Source organism: Neopsephotus bourkii, unplaced genomic scaffold, assembly GCF_033783945.1.
Source record: "Neopsephotus bourkii isolate Nb327-2 ecotype Australia unplaced genomic scaffold, CSIRO-AGI_Nbou_v1 NB_234, whole genome shotgun sequence".
NCBI lineage: Eukaryota > Metazoa > Chordata > Aves > Psittaciformes > Psittacidae > Neopsephotus > Neopsephotus bourkii.
Window position 1 is genome coordinate 11402394 of NW_026900744.1, and position 14998 is coordinate 11417391.

Here is a 14998-nt window from a genome sequence, read left to right on the forward strand (position 1 = left end):
TCCAGTTTCCATAAAGTGTTTTTATTTGGAAAAGAAAATCAAACCAAAATAACTAATTTATTTCCAAGGCTAGGTTAAAATTTTCTGGCTGCAGTACATAGTGTGTTGGTGGTGGGGCAGGAAGTGGCACGCTGCTGTGCCGGCTCACAGCGGCACCACGCTGCCTGTCACTGCAGGAGCACAGATCATGGGACTGTCCCATGGCAGGGCCACTGCCATTGCTACAGTCCGTGTTGGTGTTGGTTTCATGGCTGACAAGATGGGGGTGCATACACTTTCTGACCATGGCCCCAAAACTTCCCCTCCCTTGTGGATAGCAGAGGCTGTTGTGGCTTTCCCCTTACTCTGCTCTTCCTGGCAGGGGCTGGTTTCTTTTCATGCCCAGGGGAAGCAGGATTGCAGTGCTCATGTTGCGGGGCACATCACCTGGCCCTTCTGGCTATGGCTTTACAGTGTCCTTGTTCCTCCACAGTGCCTGGGCAGCTGCTACTGGGAGGGAGAGGATGGTGCCAGGAGCACTGAAAGTCCTGGGCCTGTTCTGCTCTGAGGGCAGCTTCTGGGCTGCAGCTTGACATGTGTGGCTGAAGAACAAAGCGCCCTGTGATGCTTGCAGAACGCTGCTGGGGAAATAACACTCTATACCATAACTACGATATATCTCTGGTATGTATTAATTTATAATATACACTGTGTATGGTAATACACAAATCTATGTTTAACTAGTGTTGTCGTACAAACAAAAACTAGGAATGTTTCTAAGCTACGCTTTTTCGTTGCCTGCCCTGCTGCAGCTGGTGGGGCAGTGCTGCGTGCTGGTCTGCTCCTCTGTGGGGAACAGAAATGCTGTGAGCAGCTCAGAGGGGTGCAGGGGGACACCGCTTTGTTCCTGGGCCTGTACTGTGCCCTGCACTGGCTTAGAGGCACATAGCATGGTGTTATGACTCGGCTGACAAACTCTGCTGTACAGAACACTTAAAATTCATTCTAGGTGCTCTACTGCGTTCTAAGCTGGAAAGCTGGTTAAACCAGGGATCCTTTACAAAGCAAAGGGAAAAGGCAGGCAGTAGAAGCTGCCTCAATTTCCCCCACTGGAGCAGAGGGGATGGGGATGCGACTCCAGTGCCTGTGCTCCCCCCACTGCTAAGGGGGGTTACTCCCCATTTCTAGCTTGTCTACACTGGGAAAGTCTCCTCCAACGAGATTGCTGTGGGCTCACATCAGGTGATAGCTACAGCTTTCTGGTCTGCATTAAACTGTTTTATTTAGGGGTTATGGGTAATTTATAACTTTGGATTACAAAAACAGATTGGTGCAGATGCCATTGGCAGGGAGCAGGGCTTAGCTCCACTGATGCCTGAGCAGAGCTGGAAGCCTTTGTGCAGAGCAGCTGGCGGGGGGGGACAGTAAGGCTGGTCACCTGGGGGGCAGTCAGCCAGCTGCTGCGGGACACCAGCACTTAGCTCCTGGTGGGGCAGAGACAGCTAGAGTAAGGCAAGCCAGAGCGAAGGCAGTGCTGGTCCAGTGGAGGGAAGGGAGTGCTGCTCAGTGCGCCGATCTGGCTGTGTATCCCTAACTGGCTGGAGAAGAGGGAGAGGCTGATGCCAAGCAGGAAGGTTCCCCTGCTGTGTTCAACCCAGTGAGCAGATCTGATCTTCCTGGTGTTACAAAGAAAACCCTTTAGAAGTGGAAAGATGAAGCTTCTACTTGTTTGAATCCTGTGAAGGAGCAGGAGGAAAATAAACTGGTGTGTAGAGTCCCCCAAAAGCCCTGCAGCTGCCTCTTCCCACCCTATGCACCCATCTCTGATTGGGAGATGGGGATCTGCACCCTCCAGTGCCAAGGCTCTTTCTGTGCAGGAATCTATTGTTCATGGGGCTGTAGAGCCACAGGGAAGCAGGGCATTCCCCTCTGCCCTTCCACCCCACCACAGCCGGGAGCCCTCAGCGGCATGCCCAAGCCAAACCAACACAGGAGCTGGAGAGCCCTCACACCCCATCAATGTGGCAGTGTGAGCCTGGACTGTGGCTCTGGCCTCCACCCCTATCCTCCCCAGCTCCCTGTGTGGGATATGCAGGAGCTGCCCCTCTTTGCCCATGGCTAAGGAGGGCCTAGAGCAGGTACTTACTTTAGGACTTCCTCAGTGTGTGACTGGTGCTTGGTTTTCTGAAAAGAGAAGAGAGGGGAGTGCTGTCAGCCATCGCTTGCAGGGAGGGCAGCGCAGAGCTGGTCTGCTGCTGCTAGCTGTACCTGCTGGTTGTTGTCTCGGAACCGGTGCTCTTGCAGCTCTCCTTGTAGCAGACATCCTGGTGTACCTTGTAGACTCTCCTGTACCTACACACAGAGTGGAGGGGTGAGTTAGAGGGAGTAACAGGGACAGATCTGCTTCTGAGTACAAGGAGGGTAATCTGGGGATCTCCCCCATTTCCTTCCAGGCTACGGTAGCCAGAACTGACTGACCCCACACACCAGGCCCTTGTGCTTCCATCACAGGAAGACCAGTGGCGTGGGGGACGCAAAGCAGATGCACCCCCCCTCATGCCATGGTATTGCAACGGGGCTGGCCCAGCCCTCTGCTTACAGGTGGAAAGGCACCCAGGGCCTGGGCTGGCAGGCAGGGGGAGCACGCACACACACCAAATACAGCCTCAGTAACACATAGGTGGGTAACACTGCTATGGGGGCTGTCATTTCAGCAATACCCTGCCCTGAAACACCACTGGTGGGGCAGCACCAGGGACTTGAGGGCACACAAAGCTGTTCAGCCTGCACTGGGGAGGGGGCAGCTGCCAGCTGGGGTCTGAGACGGCCTCGTGCTTGCGCTCCCTTCCCCAGAGCCAAGCTGCAGGGACAGATCCCCGGCTCTGAGCACAAGGGAAGGGGGGGAGCACAACACGCAGGCAGTACTCACAGGTAGTGGCAGGTACCTCCTTCCCACACAGGGAATGACTTGGTTTCCGAGTACAGCCGTGTGCACGAGTGTGGCACCTTCTTGCAGGCTGCTTGGGGAATAGGAGAGGGGAGCTACCAACAAGCCCATCTCTGGCCCTGCCTGCCTGTGCCCTATGGGAAGGGAAACCCCTCTGGCTGCCCCTTTGCTGTCCTGGAAGGCTGGGCCCAACAGAGCTGGCCCACCAGGAGAAGCAGAGCCCCCAGCTTTGCAGTGCCCAGATAACTACATGGGCAGGGCAGGGGCCTGGGTTGCAAGGCTGGCCGGTGGAGGTGGAGGCCTTGGTCGGGAGCAGACCTGGACTCCTTGATCTGCCCAAACTGACAGGAGCAGAGCACAGCCCTCCCTCTCTAGCAGAGTCTGGGCATGGTGGGAGCACCCTTGGCTGAGAGGAGCTGGGTGCTGCTCGGTGACCTGCACCCCAGGAGACCTGTGGCCAGGACAGCTCCAGGCTGGGCACACACCATCCCGTGCAAGAGGGAGCTCGGCCCCCAGCAGCAGCTCAGCACTCACCCAGCTCGCAGAGCCGGCCCTTGAACCCTGAGGGGCAGCTGCAGTGGTAGGACTGGACACCTCTGGTGCAGGTGCCTCCGTTCCTGCAGGGGTTCATGGAGCAGTTCTGCCTCTCACCTGCAAAACATAACAATTGTCAGACCCCACGGCACAGCCCTGCCCACCCCTCTGGCATGCCCTGGGAGAAGCAGGTAAACAGGGATGGGGCAGTTGGCAGGGACGGGGAGGGCAGGACTCCTGGTAGGGCAGCAATATGGAGGCAGGCTGGTGCCAAGTGCTCTGCCTGTCTGCAAGGCCTGAACCAGGCCCTGCTGCTCATGTGTCCCCCCCCAAGACTTACTCTTGCTCTTGTTCTCCTGCAGCTGCAGTGCCAGGCTGCTGTGGCTGGGTGCTTCCATGTTCTCCAGCTTCACTGGAGCATCTGGCTCTGAGGAACAAGAGTCCAGTGTCACCTCCAGTCAGAGCCAGACCCAAAGGCAGCCCCTCCAGCTTGCCCACAGCATCAGGGGGCTGGTCAGGCCTGAAGCAGAGGTTTAGCCCTTCCCAGCTGGCATCCCTAGAATTAGGGTGACCATCTCCCCCTTCCTGGAGGGCTGTGGGGCACAGCAGGCTGTGCCTCCCCTGGGGAGGCAGGAGCAGAGCAGAGACACGTGGCAAGCCCAGGGCTGTTGTCAGGTGTGCCAGACCCCTTTCCTATCCCATTCCGTGGGGTTCCCAGGCCTGGCAGATTTTGGGGATGGCGTTTGGATCCCTGGTGTTCCAGGGATGGCAAATGGGGGGCTGGTCTTGGGGTAGTGAGGGGCTTCTCACCCAGGCACCCTCCTCGAGTGTGAGGCTGTGTCTGGCAGTGGGGTCTCAGGCTGCTGGGCAGGCAGGGCCTGTACTGGAGGGCAGCAGGGTCACTGCCTGGGCTACTGCTGCTGCTGCCAGGCGAGAGGCAGCCTGTACCACAGCCAGCATCGCCTCCCATCAGCGAGGGTCCCTCTCTGGGCTTCCTGACTGGCTCTGAGTCACCCCTCTCCCTGGGCAGGGATCTAGCAAGCAGAGCAGGTGTTTGTCTGCCTTCCTTTATGGCTCCACCATCCCTACAGACAGCAGCCTGCCCAGCTGCCACCCTGTCCTGGGGATAGGCACAGGAGATGACACTGGATGAAGGGGGTGAGGGTGAGCAGAAAGGCAGCAGAGCGCTTACGTGTCTTCATGCTGATGGATTTGCCAAACCTGGCACTGATCCTCCCTCTGCCATCTACCAGCTCGGTGAACCTGGGACAGAAGAGCCATGAAGCTAAGGGGCCCTGCGGGTCCCCCAAGCCATAACCATCCCACAGTCTACGGCTGGATGCAGGGTTCAGTGTGAGTCCTGGGCAGCGCAGGGGACCTGCTCACAGCAGAAGCATGACTGACTTGTTCATGTGTGCACCCAGACACAGGAGCTGGGACAAAGGCCAACCGAAAGGAGCAGTGCCTACCTGGGGGCTGGCGAGGGCTCCTCAGCTGCGTTGTGATCTGCTAGCAAGCGGAGCTCAGGCAGAAAAGCTGGAGGCAGCCTGTTGCGCAGGACCCGGGGGTGTCCAGGTTGGCTCCACCGTCTCTCCGGAGCCCCATCCCTCTGCACTGCAGACCAAAGGGTTAGACTCAGTGGGAGGCAGGCCATGAGTGTGCCAGTCCCTTGTACCCAGGATGCTGTTTAGAGCTGCCTGGGGATACGTGTACACCCTCCACAAGGCTGGGCTGTGAGTGCTATTCCCAGTGAAGCATCTGCACTGCCCTAACAGAGACAGCATCCTGCAACCCCCACCTCCTGTTCCCAGAACCTCCTGCAAGCACCCAGTTCTGGGGTGGCAAGTCCCCATGAGCATAGAATTCTTGATCAGCTAGCCTTCAGCCCCTTGCCCCACTGCCTTGTGCTGCAGCAAACCCCAGCCCCAGCGAGCTGGGCACTCACATGTGGTGACGTAGAGGTAGATGGGCTCACTGTGCACTTGGCCTTGCTCTGTGTTCTGCACAGCTGTGACAGACAGGCGGTACCTCTGCCCAGGGAGCAGGTCTCGCACCGTATAGGACACAAGCTTCCCGTTGGGCACGTAGCGGCTCTTCACACTCTGAGCGGTGGTGACGTTGATGATGTACCCCTCAACGGCACCGGCAGGTGGCTGCTCCCATGCCATGGACACAGATGTAGTGGTGACACGGGAGGCAGTGAGGTTCTGGGGGGGAAGAGGCCCTGGGGAAGGCAGCAGCCGGGGAGAAAAAAGGTCAGCACTTATGTACTTGACTGCGACTGCCTTACTTGCTCACATGCCACTCTGTAAGCATGCCCTGGCCAGCCCTCAGCCCGGCTCCAGCCATGCAACACACCAGCAGGAGATGGTCAGTGCTGGGTCCCTGCCAAGGCGGGCAGAGCCTCACTGCACCCTGGCACCCGGTCTGGCCCTCACCACCCTCCAGCTGCTGTACGCAGGGGAGCAACTTGGGCCTGTGCAGACTTCACACGGGGCTGAGCTGGGCAAGGAAAGCCATCTGGCAGGGGAGGACAAGCCGCAGCCCTTCCTGCCGCTCCCCAAGGCTGCCTGCACAGCTCCTGCCCGCTGTGCTTGCCACAGGCGGATGGCTTTCGCACCTTCCCCTCCCTTGCGGCTTTCCTGCTGGCCACAAGCTGCAGCTGCCCTGCCCCTGCCAAGTCCCAGGGCCCCTGCAACAGCAGGGGTTGGCAGACACCCCCACTCACTTGTCCATACGTGGAAGGGAGCTGTGGCCAGACTCTCCGAGAGGTGGTCTTCTGTCCCCAGGCCGCTCAGTGTCGTGACATGGACAATGTACTTCTCTCCTGGCTGCAGGTCCCTGTGGAGGAGGAAGGCAGGGTGGGCAGGGGTAAGCTGGGCAGGCTGGGAGGGCCAGCTGGCCCAGCACCTGCCTGCTGCCCCACTCACAGGAAGGTGTACTTGGCCACGCTGCTGTTCAGCTCCACGGTGCGGTCTGCCAGGTCCCCCGGTTGGCGGATGGAGACACGCACCCTACTGACAGTGGAGTGCTTGAGCCGGTGGAGAGCCCATTGCACCGTGATGGCGCTGGCTGTCACATTCGTGATCTCAAAGCCTTCCACCGGACGCGGTCCTGGCCGGAGCAAGCGGAGAGGGCTGCGGTCAGCCGCTGCTCACTGTGGGTCGTCCCATCTCTTCCCCACACCCCTGCAAGGGGAGTCCTGCCTGCCCCTCTGGGTTGACTTCCCAGCAGGAGCAGCTCAGCTGGACTGATGCTTTCCCATCCTCACCACCTGCGGGCAGGCATCTGCCTGCAAGGCCTCATGGCCCCAGCGCTACCCCTTCAGCTCCAATGGGGCTGCAGTGCCTCAACTTGGTCCTAAGCCTACCATATGGCCTAGCTACATACTAAGCCCAGTTCTCACTGCCGTGGCATCTGACCCTGGGCTTGAAGCCTCCCAAGGTGTTGTGGCCAGGGGTGCAGGCTCCTGCCGTGCCCAGTGCCGTGCCTGCCTTCTGCCCCGGGCTTCACTCAGTCTCAACCCACTCCAGGGGATGTGGCCCATGGGCTTTTCTCACCACCATCCCCCTCTCATTAGAGGGCAGCTTTTCTAGGTTTAATCCCCTCCATCTTCAGTTTGCACTTGATTTCTACATCTGCCTGCCCTAGAAAGCAGAACTGCAGCTGCTCTGCCTGCCTCTGCCCTCATAGAGGCGTCACTGTGCCCCTTTTCCTCTGCCCTTGAGCAGAGGTCCCTGCCAGCCCCTGACTTCTCTGGCACATCCCCACACTGAGCCAGGCAGGATGGTGGGGTGGGAGACTCTCCTGCAGGGCTCACTGTCAGCAGAGATCCCCCAGCCCCACTGCCTGGCTGGGATGGGGGCTTCTCCAGCTCAACCAAGCAGCACTGGGGACTCACACTACTCGGGGGCTAGTGACAAGGAGTAACCAGTGCAGCAGGCACAGCCTGGCCTTGATGAACAGGATCCAGAAGCAGTCCCCACTGCTGGCTCCCTTACCAGCCTCTGGGCAGAAGCCCAGTGAGCCACAGGGGGTTCAGTCCCCTTTCCCTCATAGCAAAGGGAACATCAATTCTGTGTCCAAGTGCTTTCCAAAGCTCCCCCCATATCCGCATTTTAGGATCTGCACCACCAAACCCAGCGGGGTTCCGTACAGGCCCGGGCTGCAGCTGGAGCCGGTGGCACGGAGGAGGCAGCACAAGCCCTGGCGCCTGCGGGAGCCACGTGTGGTCATGACCTGATCCCCCTGGGGACACTACTCACTAGTGCGTGTGGTGAGCATGACGGGCCTGCTGATATCATTCTTGTTGTTCACGTTGCGTTTGACTGAAAAGACAGAAATATTGTAGGCTCTGCCGGAGGCTAGTGCCCGCAATTGGTGGGCAGAACGACTTCGGTCCACAAAATCTGTCCTGCGGTAAGAGCCGTCGAGGGATACGTACGTCACGGCGTAGCCGTCAATGAGTTGCCTGGCAGCTGTGTCCTCAGGTGGGTGCCAAGAAATCAACACACCAGTGTCCTCCACCCTTTCCACCTTTAATGAGGTTGGTGGCAGCAATTCTTCAGGGTGTGGGCAAAAGCAAAGGGGAGAGGTAACGCCATGAATCTTTAGAGAACAGACCCCAGCAGCAAGAGGCAAGAGCAGCAGCGATGGAGCATGGGGCCCTTGCTCTCTCCCTTGGCACACCCAGCAGGGGCCCTGCAGGCACCAGCTGCCACCTGCCCAGCGGGCACAGGAGGAGCACCGGGAGCGCTCCCAGCCACTGCAACACGGTGGCACAGTGCTTGCCACCGTCTGCCAGGCCAGTGGCACCGGCGAGACAGGGCGAGGAGCCCCAGGAGGCTGGTACCGGCAGCGAGAGGCCTCCCTCGAACACCTCAGCCTCCCCTCCTGCGGGATCGCCATTGCTGCAGGAGGCCAGGCAAACCTGTCCCCAGCATCCTCATGCCAAGCCTGGTGTCCGCGGCAGCGGCTCAGCGCCCTCCCGTGGCACCGGCGCGGCCTGGGCTGCCCCCCACAGAGGCACGGCCCCAGCCCTGCCCGCCTCAAGGAGAGCTGCTGGTCCCCGATGGCGTCGAGCCCCACACGGGCAGTGGCCACTGCCGGGCCAGTGTCGAGCCCCGCGCACGTCCTGGTGCCGCTGCTGAGGGCCTTTACCTTTCTCGCAGCTCTTGCCTGTGTAGCTGACTTTGCAGGTGCAGCTGTGGGTGCCGTTGCCAGGCAGGCAGTAGCCTCTGCTCCCACAGGGACTGGAGAAGCACGGGTCGCTGGCTGCGGAGGTACCACGGCAGTGGCGTTAGCGGTGGCCAGCAGCCATCGGCCGCCCTGCACCAAGCTGCTCGTTCCCACCTCACCTGTCTCGCAGTGGTAGCCAAAGAAACCCTCCGGGCACACGCAGAGGTAGGAGCCCCTGTAGCTCTCACACTCCCCTCCATTCTGGCAAGGGCCTGACTCACAGGCATCCACTTCTGGAGGTGGGAGAAGGATGGTGGTGAGCAGGGGGCCCCCAGCATGGCAGCAGCCAGGCAATGGGCTCTCAAGGGACAGCGGGATGGACGTGCAGCCCCGGGCTCAGCACAGCCATTTTGGATCCAGAATCCCACCCAAGTGCCATGGTGGCCATGTTCCCTGGCAGGGGTGGGTGGATGCCTTCAGAAGGGGATCTGTTACCAGTGAACACCTTCGCTCCTTCCCCACCAGAGCAGTTTCAGCTCTGCCCCTGGAACCACAGGCAAGGAGGCACAATAGGCAGCGTGTGCCTAGTGTAATGGCTTGGGGACAGGGTGCCCAAGATGGTAACTAGTACAGATCCTGACTGTGTCCCAGTGCCCACAGCCCAGCCTCCCACTGGAAGTGCAAGTCCCTACCTGTCTCACACTGGGTCCCCACAAAGCCCTCGGGACAGTAGCAAGTGAAGGATGCAAGGAGGTCCTGGCAGGTCCCACCATTTTTGCAGGGCTCCGACTGGCATTCGTCAGTATCTGGGGAGTGACAAGAAGAAAGGCACCAGCTCAGCACAGACAGGGCCAGCAGCAGGGAATGAGGAGACCTGAAGAGGCGGCACTTCCCCTGCAGGGTGCAGACCCTCCCCACCTCACTTGCTACCCCAAGCCCACCAGACAAGAACAGTCCTGCTCCCAGAGCCATCAGGAGCCCACTACCCCATGTCTGCCCCTGTCCGGGGACTGCAGTGGGAGCTGGGCATGGGGACATGTCCTCAGGAACACCCGCTATGGCTGGCAATCTGGGGCTGTGCCAAGAGGTCCCATAAGGTGCCTGCAGCATGTGCCCTCCTCTGATCCCAGCAGGCATCCCACCTCTTCCCACCACCATCCTCTCCTAAAAGCAGGACTAGAGCTGCCTGCCACAGAGCACCACCAGACCTTTCACTACCTGTTATCTCCTTCAGCCAGTGTCCACATGCAACCATGACCATGTGCATACATAGGAGCACAGCATGACCTCAAGCTGCTTCTTCCCCCCGCCCCGTTCCACCCTGGCCAATAGCTTTGAAGCCCCAGGGACACTTCCCACCCAGATCCCAATATCTGGAGCTTCTGTGCATGGGCTTACAAGCATAAGGGTAAGTCAGTGCCCTATCAGTTATGGGGATGCCTATGCAGAATCCATTGGTAGGGGAGACACAAGTAGTGCATGTGTCCTCACAGCCCTGCCTGCTCCTCCAGCTGGGAGCAGCACACAGCAGCCCTGGAGTGTACCTGGCATGGTCTCTTACCTGACTCACAATGCTGGCCGGTGTAACCTGGCTCACACAAGCACAGGAACTCAGCAATGCGGTCCTTGCACTGACCACCATTCAGACAGGGCTGGGACTGGCACTCATTGATCTCTGCAGGTAGTTGTGCAGGGGAGAGACAAGGTAAGAGGCATGCGCACTGAGGAGGCACCCCCGGGGGGATCTGTCTGCAGACACAGACAGGAGAGGACCAGAGTACATGCCCTGGGGTCACCAAGCCAGGGTCATGGCCACAGCCCACTGGGACAGTGTGCCAGGGCTCAGCTGCTCCCCAGCTCTCCTCACCGTTGCATTCAGGGGGGTCACTCCAGACACCCGGTGAGTGGCAGACACGAGGGTGGTTGTGCTGGCTGAGGGTGTAGCCCAGCTCACACTGGTATTCGGCCACAGAGCCCACTTTGGTGGAGTTGAAAGACACCTGGGCGTGCTTCACCTCACTGGGAATACCACAGTCAACCACTGGGGAGAGATGGGGGTGTTGAGCAGGACCTGGAGAGGCACCCTGAGCCCCCGACTGGCAGGGGCAGCACAGAGCCCTTACCAGTCTGGCAGTGCCTCCCTATATAGCCCATGGGGCACGTGCAAGCATAGCCCTCGCCAAGGTCCTCACAGGTAGCACCATTCTCACAGGGGCTAAGGAAGCACGGGGAGGGCACTAGAAGAACAAAGAGTGACTGCTGTGGGGCTGGTAGAGCCCAGAAACAAGAGCCACTTCCCTTCCCCCCCTCAGCAGAGTACAAGGGAGATCCAAAGTGCTTCAAATTATAGGGAAGGGGATTCAAAGCAAGCAGGGAGGCTTGCTTGTTGCTGCCACCACCTCCCCAAGCATCCCCTGTCACTGGCACACCTTGCTCACACCTACCAGTCTCGCAGTGCCGGCCAGCGTAGCCTGGGGGACAGTCGCACTTATACTTGCCAATGTAGTGGAAGCAGGTGCCCCCGTTCTGGCAGGGCCCCGAGGCACAGGGGTCCGGCTTACCTGGGGGCAGAGGGCAGGTGGGAGCTGAGCAGTGAGCGGGACAACTGCCTCACATCCCAGGAGGGGGCAGGAGGCCATACCGATCTCACAGTGCTTCCCGGTGAAGCGGTAGGGGCAGGAGCAGTGGTACTCGCCATCTGTCTCTCTGCAGGTGCCCCCGTTACGACAGGGTCCCGTGCTGCAGAGCCGTGGCTTGGCTGCAGAGAACACCGAGAGCAAGGGGTCACCAACTGCTGCCCACATCCCAAAGGCCACTGCCTCCCACCAAACCCCTTGCTGCAGGAACATCGAGTGCACCCAGGCCTCCCCAACACCGCTGGATAACCCCGTGCAGAACTAGATGATCTTAAGGTAATTTCCTACCCTAACCATGCTATGATCCTCTGTGCCAGGACCTAAGGAGGCCACAGACATGTGATGCCAGGACACTGGCAGCTGCTCCTGAGACCCAAAGCTCAAGCATGCAAAACCACCTCCAACACTGATGGTGTTGTGCAGGAAACAAAACAACTGGATCAGCTGCTGTGAGTGTCAGGCCATGAAAGCAGACATGCAATGTTCCCTCCACGTGTGGGGTGGGATACCTGGTGCCCACTTCCAGCTGCAGCTCAGCAAGCAGCCACTCTTCTCCCACCCTCTGCCAGATCCTGGGGCCAGCAGAGTTCCATGCAGGTACCTTTCTCACAGTGCTTGCCAAGGAAGCCTCGAGGACACTCGCAGATGTACGAGTCATCATGAACCTGGCAGGACCCCCCATTCAGGCAGGGCTCCGAGTCGCAGGGGGATGGCATTGCTGCAAAGCCAAACACAGGGCATCAATGAGGAGGTAGGACCAGCGGTGTGAGGGCTGCTCCCCAGCTGATGACAGTATTCCCTGCTCACACTCCCCGCCCCCATCTGTGTCCCTTCCCAGGGCTGGTCCCACGTCCCTACAGATGAGACTCACTGTGGTTGGTGCCGTAGTCAGTGTGGCAGACGCAGAGGTAGCTCCCACCATACTCCATGCAGTACCCACCATCCGGACACTGTGTGTTCATGTTGCACGGGGTGGTGGTGACTTCTGCAAACACACGGACAGCACCAGCTTCCACCAGCTGGTGGCAGGACACCCAGCTGGCTCCCTGGCCAGAAGTGGGGGGGTCTCCTAATTTTGCCAGGTCTGAAGAGATGGGAGGGACCCTCTGTACAACTCCACAGACCATGCAAACAGCAAGGGCCAGCCCAGATGTCCAGTGAGATTCAGAGCAGGAGGGCACTAAGGCCGTGGTTCCCATCCCACCCAGGAAAGCCGGCTGGGACAAAGGGCTGGGAGAGGCACACCTCAAGGGGGGGTGCTGGAGATGGAAGTATTGCCTTCAAAAGGGACAATGTTTCTAGGCTCAAATTCAGGGCATGCCCCTGGCACCATGCTAGGCTCAGGCACGGGCAGAGTTTCTCCTTGTTTGACCACAGCCTGCCTGGCTCAAGCATCCTGGAGAGGGAGCACGTAGCAAGTGAGAAGCCTCCACCTACCGAATTCACAGAGGAGACCAAAAAACCCAGGCAGGCACTGGCAGATGGTGACATTCCCTTCCAGACAACTGCCTCCATTGCGACACTCGCAACCCTCTGAGAGCTCTGCAAGAGAGAAGATGGGAGCTTCCCAGGACCCCTCTCCCTTGTGGGGCTGCGACAGCCAAGCAGCCTTGCTGGATGCCACCCATGGAGGAAGCTCAGGTGGGTGGCAGCTACGAGCCCCCCCCGACACATCCTCCTTCAACAGGATAGACCCACTGTTCAGTCCAGGAGCACCAAACAGGTTTTCAGGGGTTGCTGCTTCTCCCTCTTAGGAATGTGAGGGCTCCCCTTGAGATGCCAAACCCCACTGGAGAGACTCCCCCTCATACTCACTGTCTCGACAGTCCTGTCCAGTGTAGCCCTCCCGGCACTCACAGAGGTAGCCCTGCTCTGTCTCCAGGCAGCTGCCCGCATTCTGGCAGGGTTGGGAGAGGCAGGCGCCAGACACGCGGGGCCCACCTGCAGGGAAGAGGGAGGCTGAGCTAGAGCCATCCCAGCGTGGGGCTGGAACACGCTCTGCCCTAGAGGAGCCAGTGCAGAACTGGTCCACACTGAAGACCCCACTGCAGCTGAGCAGCACTGCTGGAAGGAGTTCCCTCCCTGGAATCACCACAATCCCTGCACATATGGAATCATAGAATCAACTAGGATGGAAAAGACCTTTAAGATCATCGAGTCCAACCTTTACCCCAGGACTGCCAAGTCCACCACTAAACCATGTCATTAAGGGCCTCTTCTGCATGTTTTCTGAATGCTTCCAGGGACGGTGATTCCACCACTGCCCTGGGCAGCCTGTTCACCCTTTCAGTGAAGAAATCTTTCCATTCTGTAAGCCACATGCTGCCTGCCAGCTTTCAGCAGTGCCTATGGCTGATGCAGCCCCTTTTCAGCAATTTGCCCTTCCCACCCAGCTCCCCAAAAAACAGCTCCCATGGCAGGCTGGGCAAGGTGCACCTCTGCTCACCGTACTGGCAGTTGTTGCCATAATAACCGGGGGAGCACGTGCAGATGTAGCGGCCTGGGCGGATGTAGTTGCACGTCTGCCGGTTCCGGCAGCTCCGGTCCTCACAGATAGACGAGTCTGAGGAGGGGGAAAGCAAGTGAGCAAGAGATGAGCAGAGCCCAGCGCTGGGAAAAGGGCTGTGATGGCCCAGCTGAGCACTGTGGACACAGTCCCTGACATGGGTCATCCTGTGGCACAGGATGCAGGAGCAGGCACCTGTCTCGCAGCGCTGTCCCACAAAGGGCTCCAGACACATACAGGTGTAGTTATCGACCAGGTCAACACAATGCCCACCATTCAGGCATGGGCTGGACTCACACTCGTTCAGCTCTGCAAGGAGAGGTCAAGAGGGGCGGTTAGGTGCAGGTACAGCTGGTTCACCACTGCCTCCCATCCTGAGCACTCCCCTTCCAAACTCCAGCTGGGGCTGAAGCATGATGGGAAAGCAGTTTGCCAAGGCGTGAGGTGCCCCATTTCCTCCCCATGCCACGGACCTGTCTGGCAGTCTGCCCCTGTGTACCCCGGCTGGCACAAGCACACTGCTGTCCCATTCACTGCCTGGCATGTCCCGCCGTTGTGGCACACTTTGCTCTCACATGGCAGCTCTTCTGCAGGGGAGCACCAAGAAAAGGAAACAAAAGAGGGGGAATCAACCCAGGCACAGGGCTGGCACATGCCTCTGCACACACAGCGATGCTGGGGCTGAGCAGACCGTGTAGCTTGGAGCCAACAATGCATCCTCTGGCAGGAGACAGTGGCCATGTCCCAGCCCCAGCTCTTCCCAAAACCATCCTTGGGCAGCTCAGCCCTTCCATCCCCCTGCACCTCTTGGATGCCAGCATGCTGGGCTGGGAATTCCTCCCTCCCTTCCTTGAAAGTCAGCTCCCTGCTCGCCTTCTCCACCAGTGCAGAGGCTTGCTGGGAGCCAAGCATTTTGGCAGCATTTCCACTGGGGGGATGGAGGCCAACAGCAGGAGAAACCGGGCACCACAGCCCTGTCAGGGACCGGGAGAGTCCCCACTGACTTCAGAGGGCTCAGGACCACAGCATCAACTGCAAAAGCAGGGCCTCCAAGGCTTCTGTTTAACGCTAACTGCCAGCTTTTCTCACTGAAGGAGCGGTGGGCAGCAGGGAGAGGTGCTGGTGGCAGCACTGAGCTGGGCCCTCAGTAGGGTGTGCTGCCAGGGGCAGGAAGGGCTTGCGGCCAGAGCAAAGGTTCCTTTGCCTGCAGCATGCTGA

The 14998-nt window shown here is 59.3% G+C and overlaps 2 protein-coding genes across 6 annotated transcripts in view; both read right to left on the reverse strand.

Moving 5' to 3' along the window:
* Positions 1–14998, reverse strand: part of SNED1 (sushi, nidogen and EGF like domains 1) — a 21083-nt gene continuing 6085 nt past the window's right edge. Inside the window, exons 7-33 of one of the 5 annotated variants that reach the window (XM_061345307.1) lie at positions 14254–14367; positions 13976–14089; positions 13721–13837; positions 13090–13215; positions 12712–12816; positions 12146–12259; positions 11876–11992; positions 11280–11396; positions 11083–11199; positions 10762–10875; positions 10506–10679; positions 10200–10313; positions 9331–9444; positions 8818–8931; positions 8621–8734; positions 7726–7788; positions 6391–6574; positions 6189–6301; positions 5406–5684; positions 4930–5074; positions 4653–4723; positions 3801–3887; positions 3461–3577; positions 2909–2996; positions 2248–2331; positions 2131–2163; positions 1–1717 (exon numbers count right to left, since the gene is read on the reverse strand). In XM_061345307.1, coding sequence (XP_061201291.1) covers positions 1678–1717; positions 2131–2163; positions 2248–2331; positions 2909–2996; positions 3461–3577; positions 3801–3887; positions 4653–4723; positions 4930–5074; positions 5406–5684; positions 6189–6301; positions 6391–6574; positions 7726–7788; positions 8621–8734; positions 8818–8931; positions 9331–9444; positions 10200–10313; positions 10506–10679; positions 10762–10875; positions 11083–11199; positions 11280–11396; positions 11876–11992; positions 12146–12259; positions 12712–12816; positions 13090–13215; positions 13721–13837; positions 13976–14089; positions 14254–14367 — 3089 coding nt within the window. In that variant the 3' untranslated portion in view covers positions 1–1677. Of the gene's footprint in view, positions 1718–2125; positions 2164–2247; positions 2332–2908; positions 2997–3460; positions 3578–3800; positions 3888–4652; positions 4724–4929; positions 5075–5405; positions 5685–6188; positions 6302–6390; positions 6575–7725; positions 8023–8620; positions 8735–8817; positions 8932–9330; positions 9445–10199; positions 10314–10505; positions 10680–10761; positions 10876–11082; positions 11200–11279; positions 11397–11875; positions 11993–12145; positions 12260–12711; positions 12817–13089; positions 13216–13720; positions 13838–13975; positions 14090–14253; positions 14368–14998 lie in introns of all 5 variants that reach the window. The other 4 variants (XM_061345302.1, XM_061345304.1, XM_061345306.1 and 1 more) reach the window with 4 other exon arrangements.
* AGXT (alanine--glyoxylate aminotransferase) overlaps positions 13012–14998 on the reverse strand; it is a 24508-nt gene continuing 22521 nt past the window's right edge. Inside the window, exon 12 of the transcript XR_009724195.1 lies at positions 13012–13021. The gene's annotated coding sequence lies outside the window, so the exon portion shown is untranslated. The remainder of the gene's footprint in view (positions 13022–14998) is intronic.